We start from the raw sequence: 23,239 nt of genomic DNA, 5'->3' as shown, positions 1-23,239 counted from the left end.
GAAGCTTTGCCCTCAAAGCCCGTGCAGTATCCCAGAGCAGGAATGCCAGCCCAGCCCAGCCCAGCCCAGGGGTGCTGGGGACCCCCAGACTCACCACTCAGGCTGCCTCCTCTGCTCTGCCAGCTCGTGCAGGCGCCGCAGGGCCTTCTCCTGCTTCCTCTCATCCTTCCGGGATCTCGACGACACATTGCGAGCAAATTCCCTTTGCTTGAGATCTTTCAACCTCTGAGGCAAAAGAAAGCAGGGATGGATCAGATCAAAGCTGTTTGTGGTTTGTCCAAGAGCAGCTCTTTGCTGTAGCACTGGAAATTGCGGTGTCAAGCCCCTCCCCAGGGACATTTCTTGAGCCAGGATGGAGCAAGAGCATCTTAGCTCAACAAACCCCACGGAGCACTGCCATCCTCCCAGCAGCTGAAGGAAAAGACAACTGGTGGTCACTTTTGGCTATGACTTCAAGTTCTGTGTAAACCCCTTTCCAATCAACACTACTGGTTTTCTTTAGCATGGACAACAAAGCTGATTTCAAAGCAACAAGCAAATTCTGGAAGGAAAAAGGGAAAATAAGAAGGACTGTTTACTCTGCTGCTCTTGCAGCGTGCAGATGTACTTGACAAACAGTGCATGACACGAGTCAAAAGCATGGGCCAAAGGACAGGAGGGATTAGCTGGTGCCAGAGCTACCCAGGAATGACATCTGACAAAAGCAATGTACCATTACATTGGAGAAGGAGCCAAAAATCCCATGCAAATCATTTCATCAGCAAACCCAGAGTACAACATACACCACAACCAGTTACTTGGTTTCCTGACAGTAGTTCTGAGAGGGTCAAGAAACAAACTGCTCTAAAGGCAGAAGGGTCTCTTGGGGTTGAGTACTTTGTGGGGGCAGAAGCACCAAGTTCCCCAGAATCTTATAATGAGGGAGCAAACCCAATCCCAAGGAATTTCAAACATCCTAATATTCACTGAGGAAGTCTAGGTAGCCATTTCTAATAGAAAATAAATGTCCAAGACTTCAGAACATTTTGGAAAGTCCTTGTCTCAGAGCACTAGGAGAAGAGGCTGCTGGTTTTTCTTGGACTATATGTGGATATTCACAACATATATTTAGAGTGCTCTACAGAAGTTTCAGTAACAGAAAGCAACAAAGACAGACCTCTACCATCCTAAAGGGACTCATTGTTTTTTTTAAAGTGCACAATTCAAAACCCTTTCCAAGGGCCCAGTTCGAGAATGCATCCGGTACTCAGCTTTTGGAAAAAGTTTCATGTTTTTCAGGCATTTCATGCAGGGCCTGGGAGACTAACGAGACTCAGAGCAGGAGTCACTTTGGAACAATTCTTGTACAGGATGTACAAATCACTGGTGAATTCTAAATACTTCTGGCTGGCTGACTCTGCCTCTTTCCTGGAGCAGAGTCAGGCTGCCACACACATAAACAGTGGAGCTGGAAACCAACCCAAAGCTCAAATTTGAGTAATTAAGCTGGCCCAATGTAAAGAGAACATTGCTTTGTGAAAAAGGGAGAGATTGGACAAGACAGAGGATTCTCTTACCTAATTGTATTTACTAAATGTGGTTGATTGTTACCAAAATCAGAGGGGAGGACACACAAAAAAGATACAACTACAGACACCAGTAGAAAGAAACTCACTCTTGTGATCTGGACTCCCAAATTAGAAGGGTTTGCTTTCAATACATCAGCTGAAAACGTCACATCACAAAGAAAAAAAGAAAGTAAAAATATAACAAGAGTGGAAGAGAGAAAAAAAACCAAAAAACCAACAAGCAAGCATGACTAGAGAGCTGTGGGGGAGTGTGCCAGCTACTCTACAGAGCAGGGGCACGGGAGGAGCCAGGGTCTGCAGCAGGGACACACGGACACGCACGGACACAGCCATGATCCCACCTGGAACAGCAGAGCTACTTTCACCAGGACAAGTAAAGGGCTCAAGGGTTTTGTGGTGTATGTTAAATGTTGAGGAGGAAATTTTTTTTCCAAGAGGAAGGAAAAAAAAAAAAAACCAACTAGATGGACTGAGCAATGCTATCAGCTTTTTCATGCTGATTTTGAAAGTGTGTCTGAAGTTACAGCCACCAACAGCTGACAAAACTATTTAATGGGGGCTGATGCCAAGTCTCGAGATCACTCACCCATTTGGAAAAAAGTATGACCCAGCTATTTACATCAGCCATGAACTGTGACCTTTTCCTCCCCAGAGGAAGGTGCAATGGTGCACTCAGAGCCCCCTGTGCCCCAGGCATGGTCCTGATCACCCCCAGGACACAAACTGGGCTCAGAGCTGTTGGGGACATGCAGCTGCCCCCAGGCTCTCCTGCCTCCATTACATGGTGATTTGAATGCAGACAGAATTGAATTTCCATTATTAAATGCTGACCTTTGTGTGTCTCTGCTCCCCCAAACCTCCTACTCTCAGCACTTCAAATTTAGAGGTGTGAAGCAAATGAACTACCCCAAAGCACTGGAATCCAGAATATGCACCACAGCAACTCCCAGCTGCACCCAAACCTGGGCCCTTGAGGCTGACAAACCACTGGCCCTGGTGTCAACACTGCTGAAATTTGGTACTTCTAAAATTGGGGAAGAGTTGGTCTGGTTTTCAAAGGACCAAGAGATCTCAAGGCTGAGTTTCTTTGTGTCACACAGGAGTCAGGAGGAAAAAGAGTCTTGCTAGAAAAATACAGGATAGAAAAGCTCTCAAATGCACTGTGCCAGCTCCTTGGAAATGCAAAATACTGAACAGAACACAGCTCAGCTTCTCAGACTGACCTAAACCAACAGATCTATAACCAGAAATGACTCCAGATGTGCCAGAGACCTGGCTGGAGAGCATTACCTTCCCTAAATGCATCCTGGGGGAGGGAAAGGGGGAAAACAGGAGCCCACACTGCTCATCTGTAAGAACAACCTGCTGCAGGAACGAAAAATAGCCAGAACTTTTAAAAATAACCTGTAACTCTTCCTTTACTGTTTCAAATCCAGGGATTCACCCCCTCAGAGTGGATAACCAGCTCACTACAGCCATGCCCACTCTGTTCCCCAGTCCTGACTGGGAAGGAGCAATCCAAAGACAATTTCACCAGGTGAAGGGAGCACAAGGAGCACTGAAATGCTGCTCACACACTGCCAGGTCTCAGCCTGCCAAGGAAATCATCTGAACTAAACAGATATTTAATAATTTGAACTAAACAGATATTTGAGCTCAGCTTACACTAAAGAAATTTCCATCTAATCCTGAGGAGAGTGTTATTCTAATCCCCCAAAAACCACTAAATGACTTTTTGGACCACACCAAATGTGTGGGTGTGAGTGAGGCTGGAGGTGCATGGAAGTGCCCCTTCCCCAGCACCATGGAGAAATTCCAACAAGGATTTAACACAGCCACTCAGCCATCCTCAGGGAGCTTCTCCCTTCCACAAGGAGAACTCATCCTTTTGGGGTGAATCCTCCCTTTTTAAGTCTCCCCGTTGTGCTTAGCAAGACAATGATTTTTCAACAGGATTAGAGCCAAACCTGTATTAAATCAAACACATGCTTCATGTTATTACAAGATTTCAAAATTAAAGGGCATTTTTCTCCCTGGGAAGTGTATTTTCTGAGGAAACAGCAGTTTATCCAAGCAGCAAGACCCTTTCCAACTGCAGGATCATGGGGACCATAAAGCCAAGGAATATTCTGCTGGTTTATTACTTCAGCAGTCACAAGGGCTACACTGCAGTGACCAGCAGAGACACATATCACCAGCACTTAGATAAAATTTCTCCACATTTCCACATGCTGTAGGCAGTAGTTCACTACCTCCAGCCTTCCTGGGCTCTATTAATAGCTGCCACCCCCCTCAGCTTTGGAACAAAGAATTGTATTTGAAGTTTTCCTAACAAAATTCCAAAATTGTCTCTGCATTTCCACAGGAGTGCAAATTGAGTTCCTAAAGAGCAGGTTTGGTATCAAATCTGCAGCACAGAGAGCCACAGTGCTGGATTATCTCTCAATCCCTGCGTGCCTCAGGAGAGGCCAAACTGGCAAACACCACCAGCACCTCCCAGTTCTCACAAATCAGCTTAAACCAGCTGCACCACAGCACTGCTGGAAAGCTCCTGAGAGCCCAGCCCAGGCTCAGCAAAGGGGGAAAATCCAGGGGGGTGAGCAGGAGTCAGGAACTGCTGCAGCAGGAAAATCACTGGATCATCACAGGATGTCCCAAGGATCCTCCAGTCCCAGCCCTGGCCCTGCAGACACCCCAACAATCCCACCCTGGGAGCTCTGTCCGAGCACTCCTGGAGCTGTGGCAGCCTCAGGGCCATGAGAAAACTCAGCACAGCCCAGATTATGCTGATGAGATGGTACCAGGTAAGACTTCCCCAGAACCCAGCAGGGGTGCAGAGCTGTGCAGGCTCAGGACCAGCAGTAAATGGATTTTTGGATTTTCTCCATTTAAGCTGACAAAGCCACACAGCATCACTGAACTGAGGCCCACTGAGACACATTCTTTGCCTAAAAAGTGCAGAGCAGAGAGAGCCCCCTGTTATTCTCACAAGACAAAAGCTGTGTCACCAGACCTGCAGATGTGAGACTTTCATGGCAAACCTCACACTGAGATGGGTCAAAGCAAATCCACCTCTGGGGCTGCAGGCAGGAGGCAGCACCCAGGACATCAGAGCCCCCTCCTCCCTTCCATTGTTCTCACGTCTCTCTGCCAACCCACATTAAATAAAATAATAATAATAATAATAATGTACTTTTCATTCTGTGCCAGCAGATTTCTTGCTTTCTGAACTTTTTGATGTCTGCTTGATTCTTTGCCCCAAAAGCTTTTGGGAGTGAACAACACCATGAAACAGAAGCTCAAAGGATGGGAACCTTGATCATTTTCCTGAAGGGGGAACACAAGCCTGGCTTATCTTTGGTCATCAACATTCTTTGCACGCTTATAAATGAAGTGAAAAGAAGAGAGGGGAAATGGCCTGCAAATGCTGCTTTATTTCATCTTAATTTCCTCCTTGGAAGAAATCAGTATTTTTCCTAGATGGGTTAAGAAAAATATAGAATGGGTTGGGTTGGAAGGGACCTTGGAGATCACCCAGTGCCACCCTCTGCCATGGCAGTGACACCTTCCACTGTCCCAGGGTGTCCCAGTGTCCAGCCTGGCCTTGGGCACTGCCAGGGATCCAGGGACACCCACAGCTGCTCTGGGCACCCTGTGCCAGGGCCTGCCCACCCTCACTGGGGAGAATTTCCTCATCATCTCTAACCCAAACCTACTCCCTTTTCAGTTAAATCCATTCTCTTTTGTTTTCTCACTCCATGCCCTTGTCCAAAGTCCCTCTCCAGTTCTCCTGCAGCCCCTTTATTGATAACTGGTGGTTTTCTGAGGGCAAAGCATTTCTGGAGCAGAAGAACCTCCCCTGTACCACCAAGTACCTCAGGGATTCCCTCCTCAGCCTTCTCCATTCAAGCCATGCTTGGAGGCCCAAAGTTTTGGGGATCTCAAGTCTCCCCTAAACACAAAGTTCAGGGTTTGCATTCAGAGTATCCCTCAACCCCAGCAGTGACTGTCTTGGTAATTTTATTGTGCTTGAACAGATCCCTCCCTCTCAGCATGAGAAGCAAAGATGCAGCTAATTAGGGCACAAAGAGAACTGCACATCACATCTCTACCTTCAGTTCTGAGTTCCACCCTCTTTCCCAAAGAACTTTATGGAATACACTCCCTTTGCCATTTTACAAAGAGAATCTAGGCAGAATTAATCACCTACACCTCCAAAACACCACACACTTAGGAGAAAAACCAGCTACATAAAATCTGCATTTCAGATATTTTCCCTGGTTTGTGTTCTCCCAGGGAACCTGGCACAGGTTCACTCAGAACACGTTTGTTTTTCACAGGCAAGGCAGAAGGGGAATGTTTTCATTCTGTTGGGTCAGTCACTCAGTAAACAGCTCGAGCCCTCAGCAGGCACATGAGCAGAAGGAGGTGATGCTGGGAGATTCTCCAAGTTCTGGGATTGTTAAAACCCCCCCACAGTAAAGCTGTAAATGCTACAGAACTTACACACAAGGTAATTCCAACCATAACTCTGCAGGCTGCCTCAGGTGCTGGGCCCTGCACATCCAGGTTTATCTGACAGGGACACAACCTAGACAAGGGGCTCACACTCCTCTGCACACAAATCTAACACGAGGTTTTTATCTTCATGCCAAAACCTCAAAGCAAATAAGGAGCCCTCACAGGTGCAATGCCTTAAGGACACATTCCCACTGAGTCCAGAGTGTTCTAGGACTGGCAGCTGCCAAGGGTCAGGACATTGTGCATCTGCAAGAGAGCAGCACAAAAATCACAGACTGGTTTGGCTTAGAAAAGATCTAAAGATTATCTTGTTCCACCCCTGCCATGGGCAGGGACACCCTGCACTATCCCAGGTTGCTCCAAGTCCTGTCCAACCTGGCCCTGAACACTTCTAGAGATACACACTGGGTTCAGCTTCACCACCCAAGCTCCTTCTTAGCTGCAGAAGTTTTCTTTCTACATTTGCCACCTTCTGTCTTTTAATTATTATTAATTATTACTCTGCTGACTGTCAGGACTGGGCATCATCAGAAGTGGGGCCCTACCAGGCCTTCAAGATTAAAATCCTAGAGGTAAAAAACCACAACTAAAGACATCAGCAGCAGCACAAGAAGTTGTGGGATCAGCCTTCCCCAGCTGCTCACTGCAGGGTGTGTGAGAGAACTGAGCTTATTGTCCCTCCTGCAGGGCCACCTGCACCCACTGCAGCTGCCTGCAGTCCCCTGGGAGGGACAGGCCATGTGTCCAGAGGGTGAGGGCTCCTTCAAACAGCTGCACTTCTCACCAAGTGTCAGCCTAATTAAAACCAGCTCCACAACAACACTGCTCACTTCCAACAACTAAACACGCCAGTGGTTTGGGAGAATAAATGCAAGGATCTTGTCCCAGGTAAGGAAATGCTGCCTTTTGGAGAAACTTGGTGTTGAGGTTGATTCAGATGTAGCCAAATAGTCTATAAAACCAGGACAGGAAGTAAAGAGAATAAACCTCCCCTTTAATTGTTTGGTGTTGACACAATTTTGGTGGGTCCAAAATTCATCCGGTTGGGATCGATACACTTACCTATCATCCCTGTGGGGCAATAATCCCGAGTTCCTTCCTGGAATACAAGACAGTGTCTTTATAACTCGGGAGTGGAAAGGGATCTGAGGATGGAACATCTATTTACAGGGACAGCCTAATGCTTGCAGAGCCACAGAGGGATAACCAAACACTTCAACGTCAGCGGGATGTGGAACTAAAAATACTTAAAAGCAAAAATGCTGTGGAAACTGAGCCAAGAAAAAAGCAAAAACGAGCTCTGTTGCCTCAAAAATTACCACTGAGACAATAAAATCTTGCAGATGATGTATACCAAGCTGGGTTGTTGTAACTAAGACACTGTAATGGCCTTTCTTTCCAAGAAAGCCAACTGATGCCCTACTTTTAGGCAAAAGTTCATGTTTCTCCTCCAAAACTTTAAGCTCACCTTTCTACAACCTCACCTTCTTGTACAAAGAGACAAACTATAAAACATCAACGTGCAACATATCAAAAGCACAGCTTGTTTTATTTTTTAACTATGTTAAAATTCAGGCTGGACTGCTGGGTGTGAGCCTCCCTGGAGCAGGAGGGAAGAGATAAAGTTCCTTATGCAAATTCTCTTCATTCAGTGATAATGTTCCTTATGGAAATTCTCTTCATTCTGTCTCAGGGGTTTCAAGTTCACTCCCTAAACGCTGACCCAGCGGGGTCACACACATTTCAGCCCAACAAAGCTGGACAAGCAATTTTTTTCCCTAAGCAAAGCATGATTGCTTCTTTGTTTAAATCCCTCTGTAACTAGAAATTAATGCTGGGTGATGCAGCCAGAGTTTGGAGGCTCATTTTCTCCAAAGCCTGCCTGAAGCGACTGCAATAGATGGAATTATCCAAGAACATAATTCCTCTCTCAAAATAATCAGCATTAGCAAGCAACCTCCAAATTCTTTCTCCTGATGAGATGACCCCACCCTGTGTGCACACAAGACATTTTTCTCTCAGGCCACTCCTGCTGAGGACTCCTTTTAGTGCTTTCCACAGGTTGGTTTCCTCCTCCACAGCACCTGCAGCTGCTGGAAGAGCTCAGAGCCCGGCCAGGCTCATGTCAGTGCCCCAGCAGCTCATGGAATGCCACAGCTCAGCACACCAAGAATGTGACACAAACAGGTCCTGCCACCTCCCACAGAAATGCAGGTCACTGCACTTGGGTTCCAGCCAAGCTGATGGAGACTTTCCAAGGAAGTTCTCTGCTCTCAGGTGTCACCACTGAGCTTGGCCAAAACCACCCCTCTGCCCAATAACCAAGGGAATAAATGAATTTCTGCTCTTGATTCTACCAAACCACTTCTCTTCACAGAGCCCAGCTGCCCTGCCATGAGAATTCCTGACCAGACTCCCTTAGTTCAAAGCAGGTTCTCTGCCATATTCTACACTTCATGCACACAAACAAAAATCATACTTGATTATACAGCCACATTCTTGTTTTTAAGCTGTTTTCACTGCTATTTTGCAAGCTCTACAGCACATCCTCCTCGAGTTAGCAGCATTTTGATGATTGTGTTGTTAGAATTTATGACTAGGAACATCAAACCCCTCCTCTGAGCCCTTCCAGCCCTGGAGGAGCCCAACACTGCTATCTGCTGTGCAGTTACATCTCATTTAGCAGCTTAAATGGTCAAACAGATCAGGCTAACGCAAGAACTTCCATTACTTACTGTGCAGCATGAAGCACCCTGCAGACACTACAGTACATCCCTAGCTTGGGAAAAAAGCCAGCTCCACTCTGAACCCACCTTCTCTTGAGAATTACAGACTTGGGGAAGTGCTCCTTTCTTAGGATTCCTTTGACACAGCCCCATTATTTCCTAGTCTGTTTTCAGTAACTCCACAGAACACAGACTCAGGCAGTAAAATGTGGGGAACCAGCACTCCCCAAAGCTCTATCAATGCTAAAAGCAAGCTGGGAGCCATCCACCTCCAGGTGTACACTCCTCAGTTTTACACCAGCACAGTTTTATCCTTCAGTTTTATGGGTCTTTGAGAAATGGGGCTCCTTGATGCCACCCATGGAGTGGGGCTTGGGGGGGTCTTCTGTTGTTTTGTGTTCTTAAATGAATGATGGGCATAAAAATCTTACCCAGTGACATAAAACACCTATTCCAGGACCAGTAAGGAGAACAGATACACCAGGGAAACTCCAGGAATTAACCACAAACAAGACCACCACAATGAACAAAAAGTGGATGAACTGTGCTGTCTACAACTGGTTACCTGCTTGTGAGCATGGTCATAGGAGTTGATGTGGTTGTCAAACTCCTGGTGCTTCTGATACTGCTTGTCACAGAGTTCACAGTAGAAGTTTGCTCTGAGGTCTTCCAAAGCCTTGGCAATGGCCTTTTCTTTATCAACATAATCCTGAAAAATTAATAAAAAATTGCTTCTGTTATGCATCCTGTAGAACAGCCTGGAAGATGATGGATAAGGAAAAATAGTGCTTAATAAAAACTTTGTGTACATTGATTATATTTATTACAGGATCACTGAGGTTGGAAAACACCTCCAAAATCACTGGGTCCAACCTGTGCCCAACGCCCACCTTGTCCCCAGCCCAGAGCCCTGAGTGCCACATCCAGGCCTTCCTGGGACCTCCAGGGATGGGCACTGCAAACCTCCCTGGGCAGTTCCAAGGTCTGAGCCCCCTTTCCATGGGGAAATTCCTGCTGTGCCCACCCTCAGCTGCCCTGGCCCAGCCTGAGGCCGTTCCCTCTGCTCCTGTCCCTGTTCCCTGGAGCACAGCCCGGCCCCTGGGCTGTCCCCTCCTGTCAGGAGCTGTGCAGAGCCACAAGGGCCCCTGAGCCTCCTTTGCTCCAGGCTGAGCCCCTGCCCAGCTCCCTCAGCCCCTCCTGGGGTTCCAGACCCTTCCCAGCTCCATTCTGGGCACTCTCCAGCTGCTCCAGGTCCTTCTCATCATGAGATGCCCACGACTGGACACAGCATTTGAGGTCTCACAGCAGTGCCAGCTCAGGGGACAGTCACTGCCCTGCTCCTGCTGTCACCCCAGTCCTGGGACAGGGGTGCCCATTGGCCTCTGGTACACCTGGGCTCATGTCCAGCCTTTGCTGAGCAGCACCTCCAGGTTCTGCCCAGCTTTTCAGTCCTTTTGCCCCACCTGGACCCTCCCATGGGGTTGCTGTGACCCAAATTCAGGTCCCAGCACTTGGCCTTACCAAACTGAGCAGCCTTTGCAAATTCACAGGTGGCATTCCAGAACTTTGCAATGCTGCCAACCTCAGTGCTATTTGTTACCCAAAATCACAGAATATTCTGTGCTGGAAGGGCCCCACAAGGACTGAACAGCCCCTGGTCATGGCAGAAGTGCCACTAAAAGAAGATTGCTCCAAACAAGGCCTGCAGGGGTGATGGGTGAGGCAGCTCTGCCTCAGAGGAGTCTCCTGGATTGTCTGTGCCCCAAGGAGAGCTTCAAAGCCTTCAGCTAACCCAGAGAGCATCACTGGCATCAAACCCAGGAGGATCCCTGCCCTGGGAGCAGAACCTGACACCTCTGAACTGACACTGCTCCATTTTGAGTGCTAAGAGATGGCTGCTTGATCTTGGCTTGGCTGCCTGAACTCAGGAGGGAGGAACTGGCTGGGAATTACCCTTCAGAGCCTGCTGAGCCCAATCCACTCCAGTGAAATATTCCCAGGAGCAGAAGTGTCCCTCAGGCTGGGCTCAGACACTGCAGTGGGCACAGGGAGCTGCATGAAATGGGAGTGAGGGAGGGGAGACAGCCCTGGGTGCTGACAGGGTCTTTTCCCTTCTACAACTGAACACCTGCACAGGTGAAAAGCAAACCTCAGGCAGAGATGGGGTGTCTCACCTGGCAACAGCCACATCCTTCCCTCTTTTGTTCCAGCTTTTGAATATGCACTGAGCTCTGGGACTGGGGAAATCCCAGTCCCTCAGGTGGCTGCATGGTTGGAAATCCAAGTGTGGAAGGAGCCCCAGGGCTGCTGCACACCTGGGGGGCTCTGAGACACACCTGATGCTGGGACACAGCAACCTCAGGGTTAGGCAGCTGCTCCCTCTTGCCAGGCTGTATCAATTACATCCCCCCAGCAGAATTAATAAAACATCACCACTCTTCATGAGCTCTCTGGGGAAGTTTTACCCTGAGGAGGTGGAAGGTTTTACTCAAAATCAGCTACAAATGCTGCATTACAAAGCTCACTGCACTCACTGCAGCGCTTCCCATATAACTACTGACCACAGGCATTTCAACTGGAATAAAGAGAAATTATATAAAAAAACAGCCTAACATTAGAGAAAAAGCACTTAAGGATCTTTTTTTCCATCTTCAATACGATCTCCTATGGGAAGCTTCCTTCCTCAGCAAGAGGAGGCAGCAAGCATTTAAGGCAGAACCCTTTGAAAGGTTTTTCCTTTGAATTTCAGATCTTGTTCAAGGCAATATGGTTTATCTCCTAGTTACCACATCAAAATGGCATTAAAATAACATTATTGAGCGTGTTTTATATGACATAAAGTTATATTAAAAAATTCAACACCCAAGGAGAGGAAAAAATATATATAAAAAATGTTAGTGCTCATGTTTGGGATTGTTTTCAATTTCAAGCACTGTTCATTCTACATAAAAAAGGAAGCAACTTCCTGCTTCCATCTATTACCAGATGCCCTTGACAAGGAAAAATAAAAAAAAAAAAGAAAAACATCAACAAATGTGGAGTTTTGAGCCTGAGGCAGGTCCCCAGGAAGACAAGAAAGGAAAACAGAGCAGCGTGAGCTGCACAGAACACAGACGTTCAAAGTTCCTCTGAATCCCAGACAAGCTTCCTGTGCCATGGGTAGGTTTTTTTGAGCAAGCATCCTGTGGCTAAACAATGAAACCCAGGCATTTGAGTGATCAGAATTTCTACAAAAGAAGGGAATTAAAGCACACTTCTTGGCTGCAGAGTTATCTGAGGCTCCCTGAATGGCTGATCAGGATGCACTGCCATCAGCACTAACATAATGGACTCCTGTGGAGCAGCAAAAAGTAATGGCTGTAGAGATTTTTCACAGATTAATACCAAAATGCAAGGGGATAAGGATGAACTGAGCTTATAAAAACCCACTGGAGCTGGGATAGACTGCTACTGCTCCAGAGCTCCTGAAAAAATCTAAGCTGGATGAGGGAAGGAAGAGAAAAGAGAGCAACAGAGGTTGGGCTGTGCTGGGAAAGATAATTGTAAACCCCAAGAACTCCAGGATGACAAATTGGTTTTGGTTGGGAGGCACCTTAAAGCTCACCCAGTCCCTCCCACTAGACCAGGTTCCATCCAACCTTCCCAGAGATGGGGAGTCCACAGCGCCCCTGGGTACCCAAACATCTGCAGTTCACTCCCCAAGCAAGTCAAGGTCTCAAGAAAAAAAAAATAAAGAGGAGAGGAGGCTGTAAATTTTCATAGCTGAACAAACTGCCTGAAGAATTAACTGTTCAGCTGGGGAAATGGAATTTTAGATTTGCCGAGGTTATGTTTAATTTTAAAGGCATTGAAAGTACTTTCCCATTATTTCTCAAATAATTAAAATTTATGCAAGACTGACACTTCATTTGGATGTCTTGGGCTCTTCCTCAACCCTGGTACTCCCCAAGTCTCTGGACAATTGAACAAGCAGGCTTTCCTGAGAGCTGCTGGACTGCAGGGCTGGGAAGCAGAAGAGTGGATTAAAGGATGAGCAGAGCCCATGTCTCCACAGAGAACCTGGTTACAGCTAATCCAAAAATGCTCCTGCATGTCACGCTCAACCCCAACACCACAGCTCATTTTTATCAGCCCCTGGCTTACAAAATAACCCCACAGGTTTTGTAAATCACATAGAAATACAGAATTTATCTTTTTTTTAATGCTGCCTGAACAGTTCTTCCAAAGAGCTCCAGCCCATTGATTTCTCCAAGCTGGAGCCATGTCCTACCTTTCAAAGCAAGCAGGATTTATGCAATAACATCACAATGAACTGTTCACTCCTCACTCAGTACAACACAAGAGCTCCTCCTCCAGCTGGAACTGCCCCTCTACCACCTGCAGGCTTTGTCCTGACATGGCAGGCTCACTGGAAAAATCTGTGGGGAAGGAAATGTCCTGCTCACGCCAGGACTGCTCCTTCCAGAACAGGAGCAAAGCACGTGGAGAAAGCCCTGCTGCCATCCTGGGGCTCTTCAGCAGCCAAGCAAACAGGAAGGTTGATGCCAGGAAGTGAAAAACCAATGTGTTAAAATATAAATCACCTCCACAGTGACCAAACCCACAGCAGTGAATTCCTACCACCATCACTGCAGCAGGATGAGGAGAACTCAGCCCCATCAGAAGAGATCTTTTCCCAAGCAGCCCAGGACTCTGATGTTGACGTCCCTCTCTCTGTACCTTGTACTTCTGCCTCAGCTCCTCAGTGTCCTCCTTCTCCACCTCCAGCACTCGCCTCCGCTCCGTGGCATCCTCGGCGTAGTCCAGCTGTGGGAAACAAAATAAAGATGAAATTTGGGCCATAAATACATTGCAATCAAATCTACCAGAAAACACAACTGAACAACCTCAGCTGAAACAGAATCTAGGCAAGTTGTACTTTGCTTTCCCTGCTTTGTCACCCCAAGTGTACAACAGGGGTTTTACATCCCCCTAATGTAGACAGCTCTGGCAGGCCCATGATAGCTTTGGGGAGGGGAAATCTCTGAGCCCAGGGATTTTGGGGAGCATCCAGACCCCAGAACAGAGGCTCAAAGGGATAAACAGAGGATGCATTTTGCAGACAAGGGTGTATTTTGCAGACAAGTGTTTTCTTACTGCACTGATTCGAGAGCAAGTCGTTCTTTGCACAAACTCTCACTGTAAATGCCTTTCCCTCTTGTCACAGACATCTTTTCATGAAAAATCCTTTCCTTAGGATTTTTTTTCCTCCTGAGAAGCTGAGAGGCCTCAGGAACAAAATGTAAACAATGATTATCTGCTGCTGTGGGATGCAACAGGTGCATCTGGGATTGGTCTCATGTGGTTGTTTCTAGTTAATGGCCAATCACAGTCAGCTGGCTCAGACTCTCTATCTGAGACACAAGCTTTTGTTATCATTCTTTCCTATTCTATTCTTAGCTTAGCTAGCCTTTGGATGAAACCTTTTCTTCTATTCTTTTAGTATAGTTTTAATATAATATATATCATAAACTATTAAATCAAGCCTTCTGAAACACAGAGTCAGATCCTCATCTCTCCCCTGACCCTCAGACCCTGTGAACACCATCACAACTCCCCAGGAGCCCTGCAGGGGTGAGGGGAGCTCACCTCCATCTCCATCCGGCCCATGCCCATGACATCATACTTGACAACGATAGGGATGGGATCCGTCCTCCCTGGAAGAGGAACACACAGAGAGGGGTCAGCAGCAGCCCAGCACCACAGCTCACTGTACACATTGGGTTTGGGTGGTTAGAGATCTTGCCTTGGAGTGCAGAGACCAGAAAGCTACAGTGAACCAAACACGAGCCATTCTCACAGCTTACAGCCAACCCTGAGCCCAGCTCCCACGGCACTCAGGATGACAAATGCATTTTTGTGAACATTAACTGCTCATGTAAAAGCTTCTCATGGTTAATGTTCCCCCATGACCAGCCCTAGGGCAGGGCTGATAACAACACTTGAGCTTTCTCCTTAAGGCTTCCACATCAGGCTCCTCATCTTGCCATAAGAGTGAAGAAGCTGCTAATCACATTTCACATGAATAATCGATTAGAACTTCCCTGTAAGAGATGTGGAAGCCTCTCTCCCACCAGCTTTTGCCCTCCCCAGGAGCAAGGAATGCTGAGGAGAAGCCAAACTTCCCCCATCCCAACCAGCCAGCCTGGCCAGGGGTGGGTCCCTGCTCCCCCAGCCCTGGAGCACTGCTCTGGCCCTGCTGTGTCACCTGTAAGCTGTGAAAAGGACTGGTTGCGAAGAAAATTGACTTTGAACTAATCAAACTATGCTGGAGATTTTTTTTTTTTTAAAAAACATATCTTTAATCCACTCATAACCAGCCAAACAAAGCAAAATGGGGCAGACAAGCACTTTACTACCACAGCTTTTTTTTTTTGTTTTTTAAAATTATTATTATTTTGATTTTTTACATCACAACTGGCACTGGTGGTTGTGATGTAACCCACTGACAAAGTACTTACCTTTTCCAGTGCAAACCTTGAGTGAAAAAACAGAATGTTTACTTCCCTTATTATTGCTCTTGTTTGGTGTAAACAACTTTTTTGTTATACACACATACACAGGTATTATACCTTTGGGCTAAAAGATTGACACGTTGGAGTCATGCCAAAATATTCCACAAAAGGTTAAAGTCTTTAAAACTGCCTCAGAAAACCTGGATAGGTGTGAACTCTTTGCCAGCATCAGTTATAATTCCTGCCAAAAACACAGCCCTGGAGGGGCTTTTGAACCTTAAAGTAGAGACATGTGGTTTTATTCAGAAATAAATTTAATTAATTGCTTTATGATTTTGTTGATATGCCCAAAAATTTGACAGGCAGGTATCCATCAAGTCCAAAATTAGTGATCACATTGATCTGAAATGGTTTGGACTGAGCTTTCCTTTGGATATTTAAGGCTCATCTTTGACAAGGTTTCTCTTATGCCCAATGGTATAATACAGTAAGCAGTGACTGCAATTTTTAGCAAAAGGACCAAATTAAAGACAGGTTATAAAAATGACTTCCTAGGTGCAATATCACTTTCATAACGTCTCAGCCAGGGATTTACTGGTAAGTGGTGAACCCAAATGGAATGGCTGGCACCAAGTGCCAACAATTTATTGTTCAAATTTTTTTTCAAGTTTTTTCTTTTTTGTTTTTGGGTATTTTTGGTTCATTTTTGTTTTGTTTCTCCAGCAATTGAGATCTTTCCATGCAGCCTCATTGGCCTGGTAAACCCCTGTACACAAACAATGCATCAGTACTTTTGCCTTCTAAGGCAGTCAAAGTTTTTTGGATTGTTTTTTTTTTTTTAAATTCAAAATCTATTTGGAAATTGCAGTAGCAAGTGCTAGTGCCCATCGTGTTGGGGGAAAAAAAATCAAGTTTGGACAGTATTAAAAATTTATGTTTAAACTGATTTTGGCAGTTCTAACACAAACAGAAACATCCCTTCTTAGCAATACCCTTTAATGAACAAGGATCAGACAAGTGTGCATAAAGAAAGGAAAGGAAAGGAAAATGAAAGACCAAGCAGAAGGATGATGGCTACAACAGAGAAAGTAAGCCTAACATTGGTGCACTGATGACAAAGGAGTAATTCAGTCTGAAAATAAAAAATTACCACTGCTAAGTTTACCATCACCACAACAAGTCCAGGATCATAACGCTGTAAAAAAGAAACACCATTTGTTAGGCAGAAACCATTAGGGGCAGAAAATAGGCCATTGGGCAGGGAGGATGGGTTAAAAAATAATAACAGGAGGCTTCTTGCTCACCCCTCCACCCCATGACCGTGCTCTGCCCTGCAGAACCAGGAGCCACTGGAGCAGCTCTGACTCCTGCTGGGTGCTGGGAGGGCTCCTGGTGATGGCCCTGCTCCAAGGAGGATCTGAGGCACATGGAAGCAGGCAATTTAAAAAGGAAACAAATCAGGATCTTAAGGAATAACAAATATTCTGGGCCAAAAGGGACTCTGCTTGCAGGGAAGAGAAGAATATTCCATGCAGAAAGCGATGCCTCTGTTTTAAACTGAACCATCGTTTTGTTATGAAGGGAACCTCATGGGTGACATCCAGGTGACAAGTGGCACATCCAGGCATGTAGCACAGCTGTGGCAGCAGTGCCAACCCCACACGGATCCCCTGGAGCCAGCTGGGGCAGCAGGACCTCACTCCATGTCCAAGGAAAGCCACAATGGTGAAGGGACAGGGACAGGCCCAGGGCCACCCCTCGTCCCTGGCTGCAGGTGGGACATGGGGAGCAGCCAAAGGGGAAAATGGGACTCTCCAAGCCCAGCTCATGGCTTCTCCTTTGAAGGAACTTCCTCAAGGAATGTTTGTCCTACTGCTGGCCATGACAACAGGATCTTTCCCAGCAGGTGAACGTGGCTTGGAGCTTGGGAGCCTCCCAGGTCTGGGGTCCCTGCTGAGCCCTTCCTGTCCCAGCAGCCTTTGAAAGGAAGGTGAGCTTCCAAGGCCCAGAATTCCTAAACTTCCTGCCACACAGCAGGGCTGCAAGCAGTTCCACATCCCAGGGCAAATCCTGCTGTGTCCCTGGCCCAGCCCCCTGCACCTTGTGACATTTATTTTCTTTTTGAGGCAGGTCACAAACTCCTTCACAGACCGGGCACTGCAGACCCCAAAGCAGAGAGGGTTATTGCATAAAACACTTCCACACACAGGGAAAACCTCATGGAGAGGATAAAGCAGAAACTTCCATCAGGATGGAAAAAATAAACAGCTCACACAAGAGTCACACCTTAGAAAACCCAATCTCAAAGGAAATTAGGTTAGTAATGATTCCCTGCACTCAGAAATGAAATGAGATTCCCAAACTGACCTGCTGTACCTGTTTTGCTTTCCTCTCCCCAAGAAATGGGAAAACCTTTCTCCCAGTTTGTGAAAAACTGCTCAGACCCAAACAAACCCTGAGAGCCTTCCCTTCCCAGAGCCCTGCATGGCAGGGAGCACGTGGCCAGGCAGGCTTCTCCACATTCCCTTCTGTTTAACTGCATAAAGCTGTTGGATATGAGCAAATACTTCCCCCCCGGTGCTACAAATGAATAAATCCTAGGAAAATTCATCCTAAGGCTTTGGTATTAGACACAGGTCATGCTGCATGTGGAGGGCTGTGGGTTCAGGGCCATGCTCTGCCTCTGGATGTGGCAAGGATGCTGCTCTGCCCTCTGGAATGGGAATATCCCAGCTGGAGCTGCCATCTGAGCCTGCCTGGCAATGCCAGCGTTGTCAACACCAGCCCATGTTTGATCCTGTTTTTAACAAGTCAAAGCAGAAAACAGTTTTCAACAGATTTGCAGATTCAGAGGAACTCCTCTCTCCAAGAACAGCATCATGGCAACAGAATTCCAGAATGGTCTGGGAGGGAACTTAAAAACCAGTTCCTCCATGGAACAGGGGCACCTTCCACTATCCCAGGCTGCTCCAATGTCCAACCTGGCCTTGGACACTGCCAGGGATCCAGGGGCAACCACAGCTGCTCTGGGCACCCTGTGCCAGGGCCCCACCACCCTCACAGGGAAGAGTTTCCTCCTAATATCCAATGCAAATTGATCCTTTATTTAATTTACAACATCTACTTCTTGTCCTATCCCAACAGATAAATTTCTCCAATAAAGGGGCATTCAGATATAACAAAATGGAAAAAAAGTACCTCAAGAATTCTATGTGAACATAATTCAATCAAATCTCTTTCCACTGTGTCCCTTATGCAGCACAGATGGAACACAAGAACTGTAATCCTGTTTGTTTTGTTGACATCCTCATAGAAATTCCCCCCAGGTACAAACAAATCCTAGAGGAGTGATTGGTATCACACTTGTCACTGAAGGAGAATTTCATAAACTCAGCATCTCCAGAGGACACAGACAACAACATCTGATTTTGTTGGACATGGAAGATTTCTCCTTATTTGTCATCTTTAACTGAAACCCACAGTGAGACACAACCTTGCAGGGGCTTTCAGCTGCTCCTGCAAAGGGACTCTCACTCATCTGAGTGCAGGGCAGGTTCATGAGCACAGCCCAGGGTGGGTAAGGGCTGGTTTGTTCACTCAGCACAAACCCCACTGCAGGCTCTGCAAGGGAAACAGGTGCCTGGAGTGAACAACCAACACCTGGAATGGAGCCACAGGGCCAGGGCTCACCTTCAGCTGCACTGTCTGGGAACAGGGAGACAGGGAGGAGTCTCTGTGCTCACGAATGAGTTGCATTTTTGAAGATAAGAATTTTGCAACACTCAACACTCCCAGGACTGTTACAGCATGGGGGGCTGGCTCTGCTTCCAGGAACAAGGGACAGGACAAGAGGGAACAGCCTCAAACTGTGCCAGGGAAGGTTTAGGTTGGATACTGGGGAAATTTCTTCATGGGAGGGGCTGTCCAGCCTAGGCAGAACCCAGGAGTCCCCATCCTGGAGGGATTTAAAAGCTGTGTAGAGGTGGCACCTGGGGACAGGGGTTTGTGGTGGCCTTGGCAGCACTGGGCTCCCTAAGAGTCTGTGAGAAACCAAGTGCTGTCCTGTTGAAAATTCAGACTCCTCATTCAGTAAGGGGAGAGAGGAGAAAATCCACTCATTTTCACTGATATGCAAGCCTGGGGTGCTCCTCACTGGCTAAAAGTGACACCACATTATCAAACTCATTCCAATTGCTGCAAGAAGCAAATGAACAAACAAGGGCAAGCTTTAATCCCAGTCCCCTTTGGGAATTAGATCTGTGAGCTCATCCTGTTTATGTCAGATTTCTGGAAGGGGTCAAAACAATCAAGAGATTTAAACAAAGGTCCCTCATCCTTGGTAGCAAACAAAGTTCCAGAGAGGAGAGAGCTTTTTCCAAGAACACAGAAACTGCCCTGTCAATTTGATCCTTACTAAGCAGGGGAGAAATGACAAGAGAAAGTCAAGTTGTAAACATCCCAATCACTGGAAAACTGCCAGTGGGAGCTCAAAACTTTGCAGAACACAAACCAAGGATGCCACTTGCAGAAAGCCAAGCTGAGGTTTGGCACTGAGGCACCAGAGCTCCTTTTGCAGGGGAAGGAATGTAGTGGAGTCTGGGTCAAAAAACATCCCTACCCCAAATGCTGGGCAATGGATTAATGAGCAACAAAGAAGTAGTTGGAGCAAAACCACAATTCCTGGTTTGATTGAGGACAGGAATTCAAGGTAAGAGCTGCTGTCTGTGCTCATCTTGGTAAGTGGACAGGGCTGAAGGGGCTGCTGTGATTCAGGGCTGCACTGAGGAGTGAGGCAGGCTGTGCAGGGCCACTGCCTCTCCCAGTTTAACAAAACTGCTCTTCCACTGCACCAGCACCAAGGGCCAGAAGGCCTCGTGCCCAGCCAGGCCAGGGCAGTCTGTCACAACAAACACTGAAAGCACAATGACTGCAGATCTCACTGGCCACACCCACTCAAGCGACACAAACTCACCACCTGTAATCAAGGGAAGGATCTTACACCTCCAAAAGCAAACAAGGGGGCAACTGCTTCCCCCAAAGGACACTGAGGCACTGAGCAAACTTCCCCCTTGGTCTGTGGTCTGCTGGGTTTAACACAGCAGTGAAGATGGGGATGATGACAGCAACCACAGCAGGCCAGGTTTCTCAAGCTAAGCTCACATGAAAACATCACTCAAAACCACTGCTGTGATTTGTGCTGCAAGCACAAGCATGGAAATGCTCCTCCATGCCAGGATTGAGGTTCCTGTGAGGACAAGTGAAGATACAAGAAGATAAGAGAGTGATCACAGCTATTTCTTGGGTAAGACTGCAAACCAACCCATACCTAATGAATAAAGGCACTGTTAAGCATTTTTATCCACCTCTCCTGTGTTTTCCTGTATTTATTACAAAGCTCCCAAACCCAGAAAGAAATGTGACACTCCTCAGCCCCTCAGATGCTCATTGTTCCATGTTCACAGGCCTGACACCCATCCACCCTCTGCTCCACGAGATCAGAGCAGCCAACAAATGGAAAGCACATGAATATCTGAGCTGGGGCCATTTGGCGAGCAGGTGACAGCACCAGCATTCAAAACCCTGGAATTCAAACCCTGAGCTCATTTCTCCAAGCTGCAGCTGCCAAGAGATCACATTTGTGACTGATCTCAGTTGCTTGAGTGGTCAGAGCTCTGTTTATTGCTCCCCACAGCCTGAGAACATCCAGCAAAGGCAGTGCCTGCAGCCACCTGGCAGTGCCCTGGAATGGGGACTCAGATCTGGCTCCATCTCACCCCCAGGGGCTGCCAGGAGAGGACATTTCCTGCCTGAGCCTCACCTGCAGCTCTGAGCAGCTTCCAGCACTTGTCAGACACTCCTGCTCTTCCACCCTGCTCAGCCCTTGGAGCAAGAGGGAATGTTTTCCCTTTTCTGAACAGATTTGGGGAGGAATGTGCCAAAGAACTGCACCACAGTGATGCTGAGGGGGGGAGTGCTGACTATATTTATCCTCACAGAATTTGCAAGTCAGAGCACAAATCCACTTGTGCTTTTTCTTTTAATTGAAACCACACAACAAAAAATTCAGCTTGATGGAAGAATTGGATTTTAGCATTTGCTACCAAATTTGTTATACCTGACTTTGCTACCTAGCTGAAAGAATGAAAGAATAAGAACGTTCTATTAACTGCTGCTCCCTGTATCACCAGATGATTTATACAATCAGTGTGGGGCAGGAACAGCACTGCCCTGCCAGTCTGTGCAGGTTTATTGTTTCAGCCTGAGTGGAAGGGAACCAGGATGCAGGAAGGGTTCCCAGCCCTGCATGGCACTGCCAAGAGAGACACAGGCACAGCCCTGCCCTCTCCTCACAGTTACATCAGCAGAGCTGCTCCCCAGGGAGATGGAAGCAGTTCTTCCAGAACAGTTCCACCGAAATGATGCCAAAACTTGGCTAAAAACACAAGCAAACATGAGGGAAGTTATTGCTAAACAGGCAGAGGAAGCAGGGGACAGAAGGTATTTCTTCAGGACCAAAGGCTACAAGGAAAGTTCCTGCCCCAAAAGGGACATCCCTGCCCTAAACAGAACCTCCTGCTTCTATTTCCTGAGTACTGGAGAGAATCCAAACCCCAGCACAGACCAGCAGCCACCCACCTTGAGACTCCTTTTGGTTTCACTCTGAGCGTTTTCAGACAATAACCAAGCACTGAATGAGCTGCCTCAGGAATTCCAGAGCTGCACTGAGCCCCCCACATTACCTGAGCTGTGACTGGGGAGCAGCTCTGCCATGACAAATCCTGTGATTCCTGTGCCATAGCAAAGTACTACACTGGGATTCACCTCTCAGAGATATCACAAAAGATCAGGAGAATCTTGGTCTTGGGAATACTGTGGGAATACACCATAAATTGATACCTTAAATATATCAAATTAATCATACAGGACACAGTTTGTGGTGTAGAGGAACTTGTAACTGCTTCTATACTGATGGTGGGGCTGCTTTTAAAGGGTCAAGGCTGCAATCAGGCAAGAATGTTTACAATAGAGAAGCAAATCTGTGTTGAACCCAGTTGTTACCCAGGCTGGCTAAGGATGAGCTGGACCTGTGACCAGAGCTGGTCAATCCTTCCTCAGAGCCCCCTCCATATGGCCAGTAAACATCAAGCCTTCCTCCTGCCCTCTCCAAACATCCCCAGGCCCTGCTATGACCCAGGAAACAGCAGCACAACCTACTCAGCTTCCCCTGGTCTAATTAAATGAGATTAAACTCATTCCAGTCTTGCAGAGAACTATTACTTCATACTAAACACACAAATCCAAAAGGAAAAATAAAATCCCTAAGTTTTCAGCACAATTATTTTTTCAAACAAGACTTGTTAAAAAAAGTTGACAGGGAAAAGGCAAAGAGCTTATAAAAATATTTTCAAATGTACCATTCAAATGATCCTACTTCTGCACGTCAGCCTCCTGGATTTTCATAATACTACTTTAACTTCATGGGAAATACTCATTCCAAGAGAAATCATTAGAGTGTGGCTGAATTCAGAGTTCCCTCAGCCCTCTCATTCCCCTCCTGACTTATGTAACTCCTAATTTATTCACAATCCTTGGGCTCATTCAGCACAGGACTTCACACCAAGGTCAGGCAATGCTTTTAAGTGATCTTTTGCCACTTTCATTTCTCCAGGAGACACAAAATCCTGGATTATCAACTCCAGACATTCCCTCAAAAATAAAACAGGCTACAATAACCATTTTCTCACTTGTCAGAGCACAACCATCCCATATCTCTATGGAAAAGTGGCTCCCTAAGCCACACTTTCCAAATTAATAAAGATCCCTGTCAAATGGCAATCCCCTCTCCTGCTTTTTGATATTCACTGGCTGTTAGCAAGCTGAAGCACCATTTCCAAATATAACACAAGTTATTTGTGAGGGAATATGAGGA

At 46.8% G+C, this 23,239-nt stretch overlaps 1 protein-coding gene across 4 annotated transcripts in view; it reads right to left on the bottom strand.

The window, feature by feature from the left end:
• GPATCH8 (G-patch domain containing 8) overlaps positions 1 to 23,239 on the bottom strand; it is a 56,480-nt gene that overhangs the window by 6,055 nt on the left and 27,186 nt on the right. For all 4 annotated transcript variants that reach the window (XM_059489141.1, XM_059489143.1, XM_059489142.1 and 1 more), the window contains 4 exons: positions 14,444 to 14,511; positions 13,535 to 13,621; positions 9,381 to 9,524; positions 95 to 225 (listed from right to left, as the gene is read on the bottom strand). In XM_059489141.1, coding sequence (XP_059345124.1) covers positions 95 to 225; positions 9,381 to 9,524; positions 13,535 to 13,621; positions 14,444 to 14,511 — 430 coding nt within the window. The remainder of the gene's footprint in view (positions 1 to 94; positions 226 to 9,380; positions 9,525 to 13,534; positions 13,622 to 14,443; positions 14,512 to 23,239) is intronic.

This window comes from Ammospiza nelsoni, chromosome 26, assembly GCF_027579445.1.
Source record: "Ammospiza nelsoni isolate bAmmNel1 chromosome 26, bAmmNel1.pri, whole genome shotgun sequence".
In the NCBI taxonomy this organism is placed as follows: Eukaryota; Metazoa; Chordata; class Aves; order Passeriformes; family Passerellidae; genus Ammospiza; species Ammospiza nelsoni.
The sequence above is the reverse complement of the archived record's forward strand: the minus strand, read 5'-3'. Positions and strand labels throughout refer to the sequence as shown.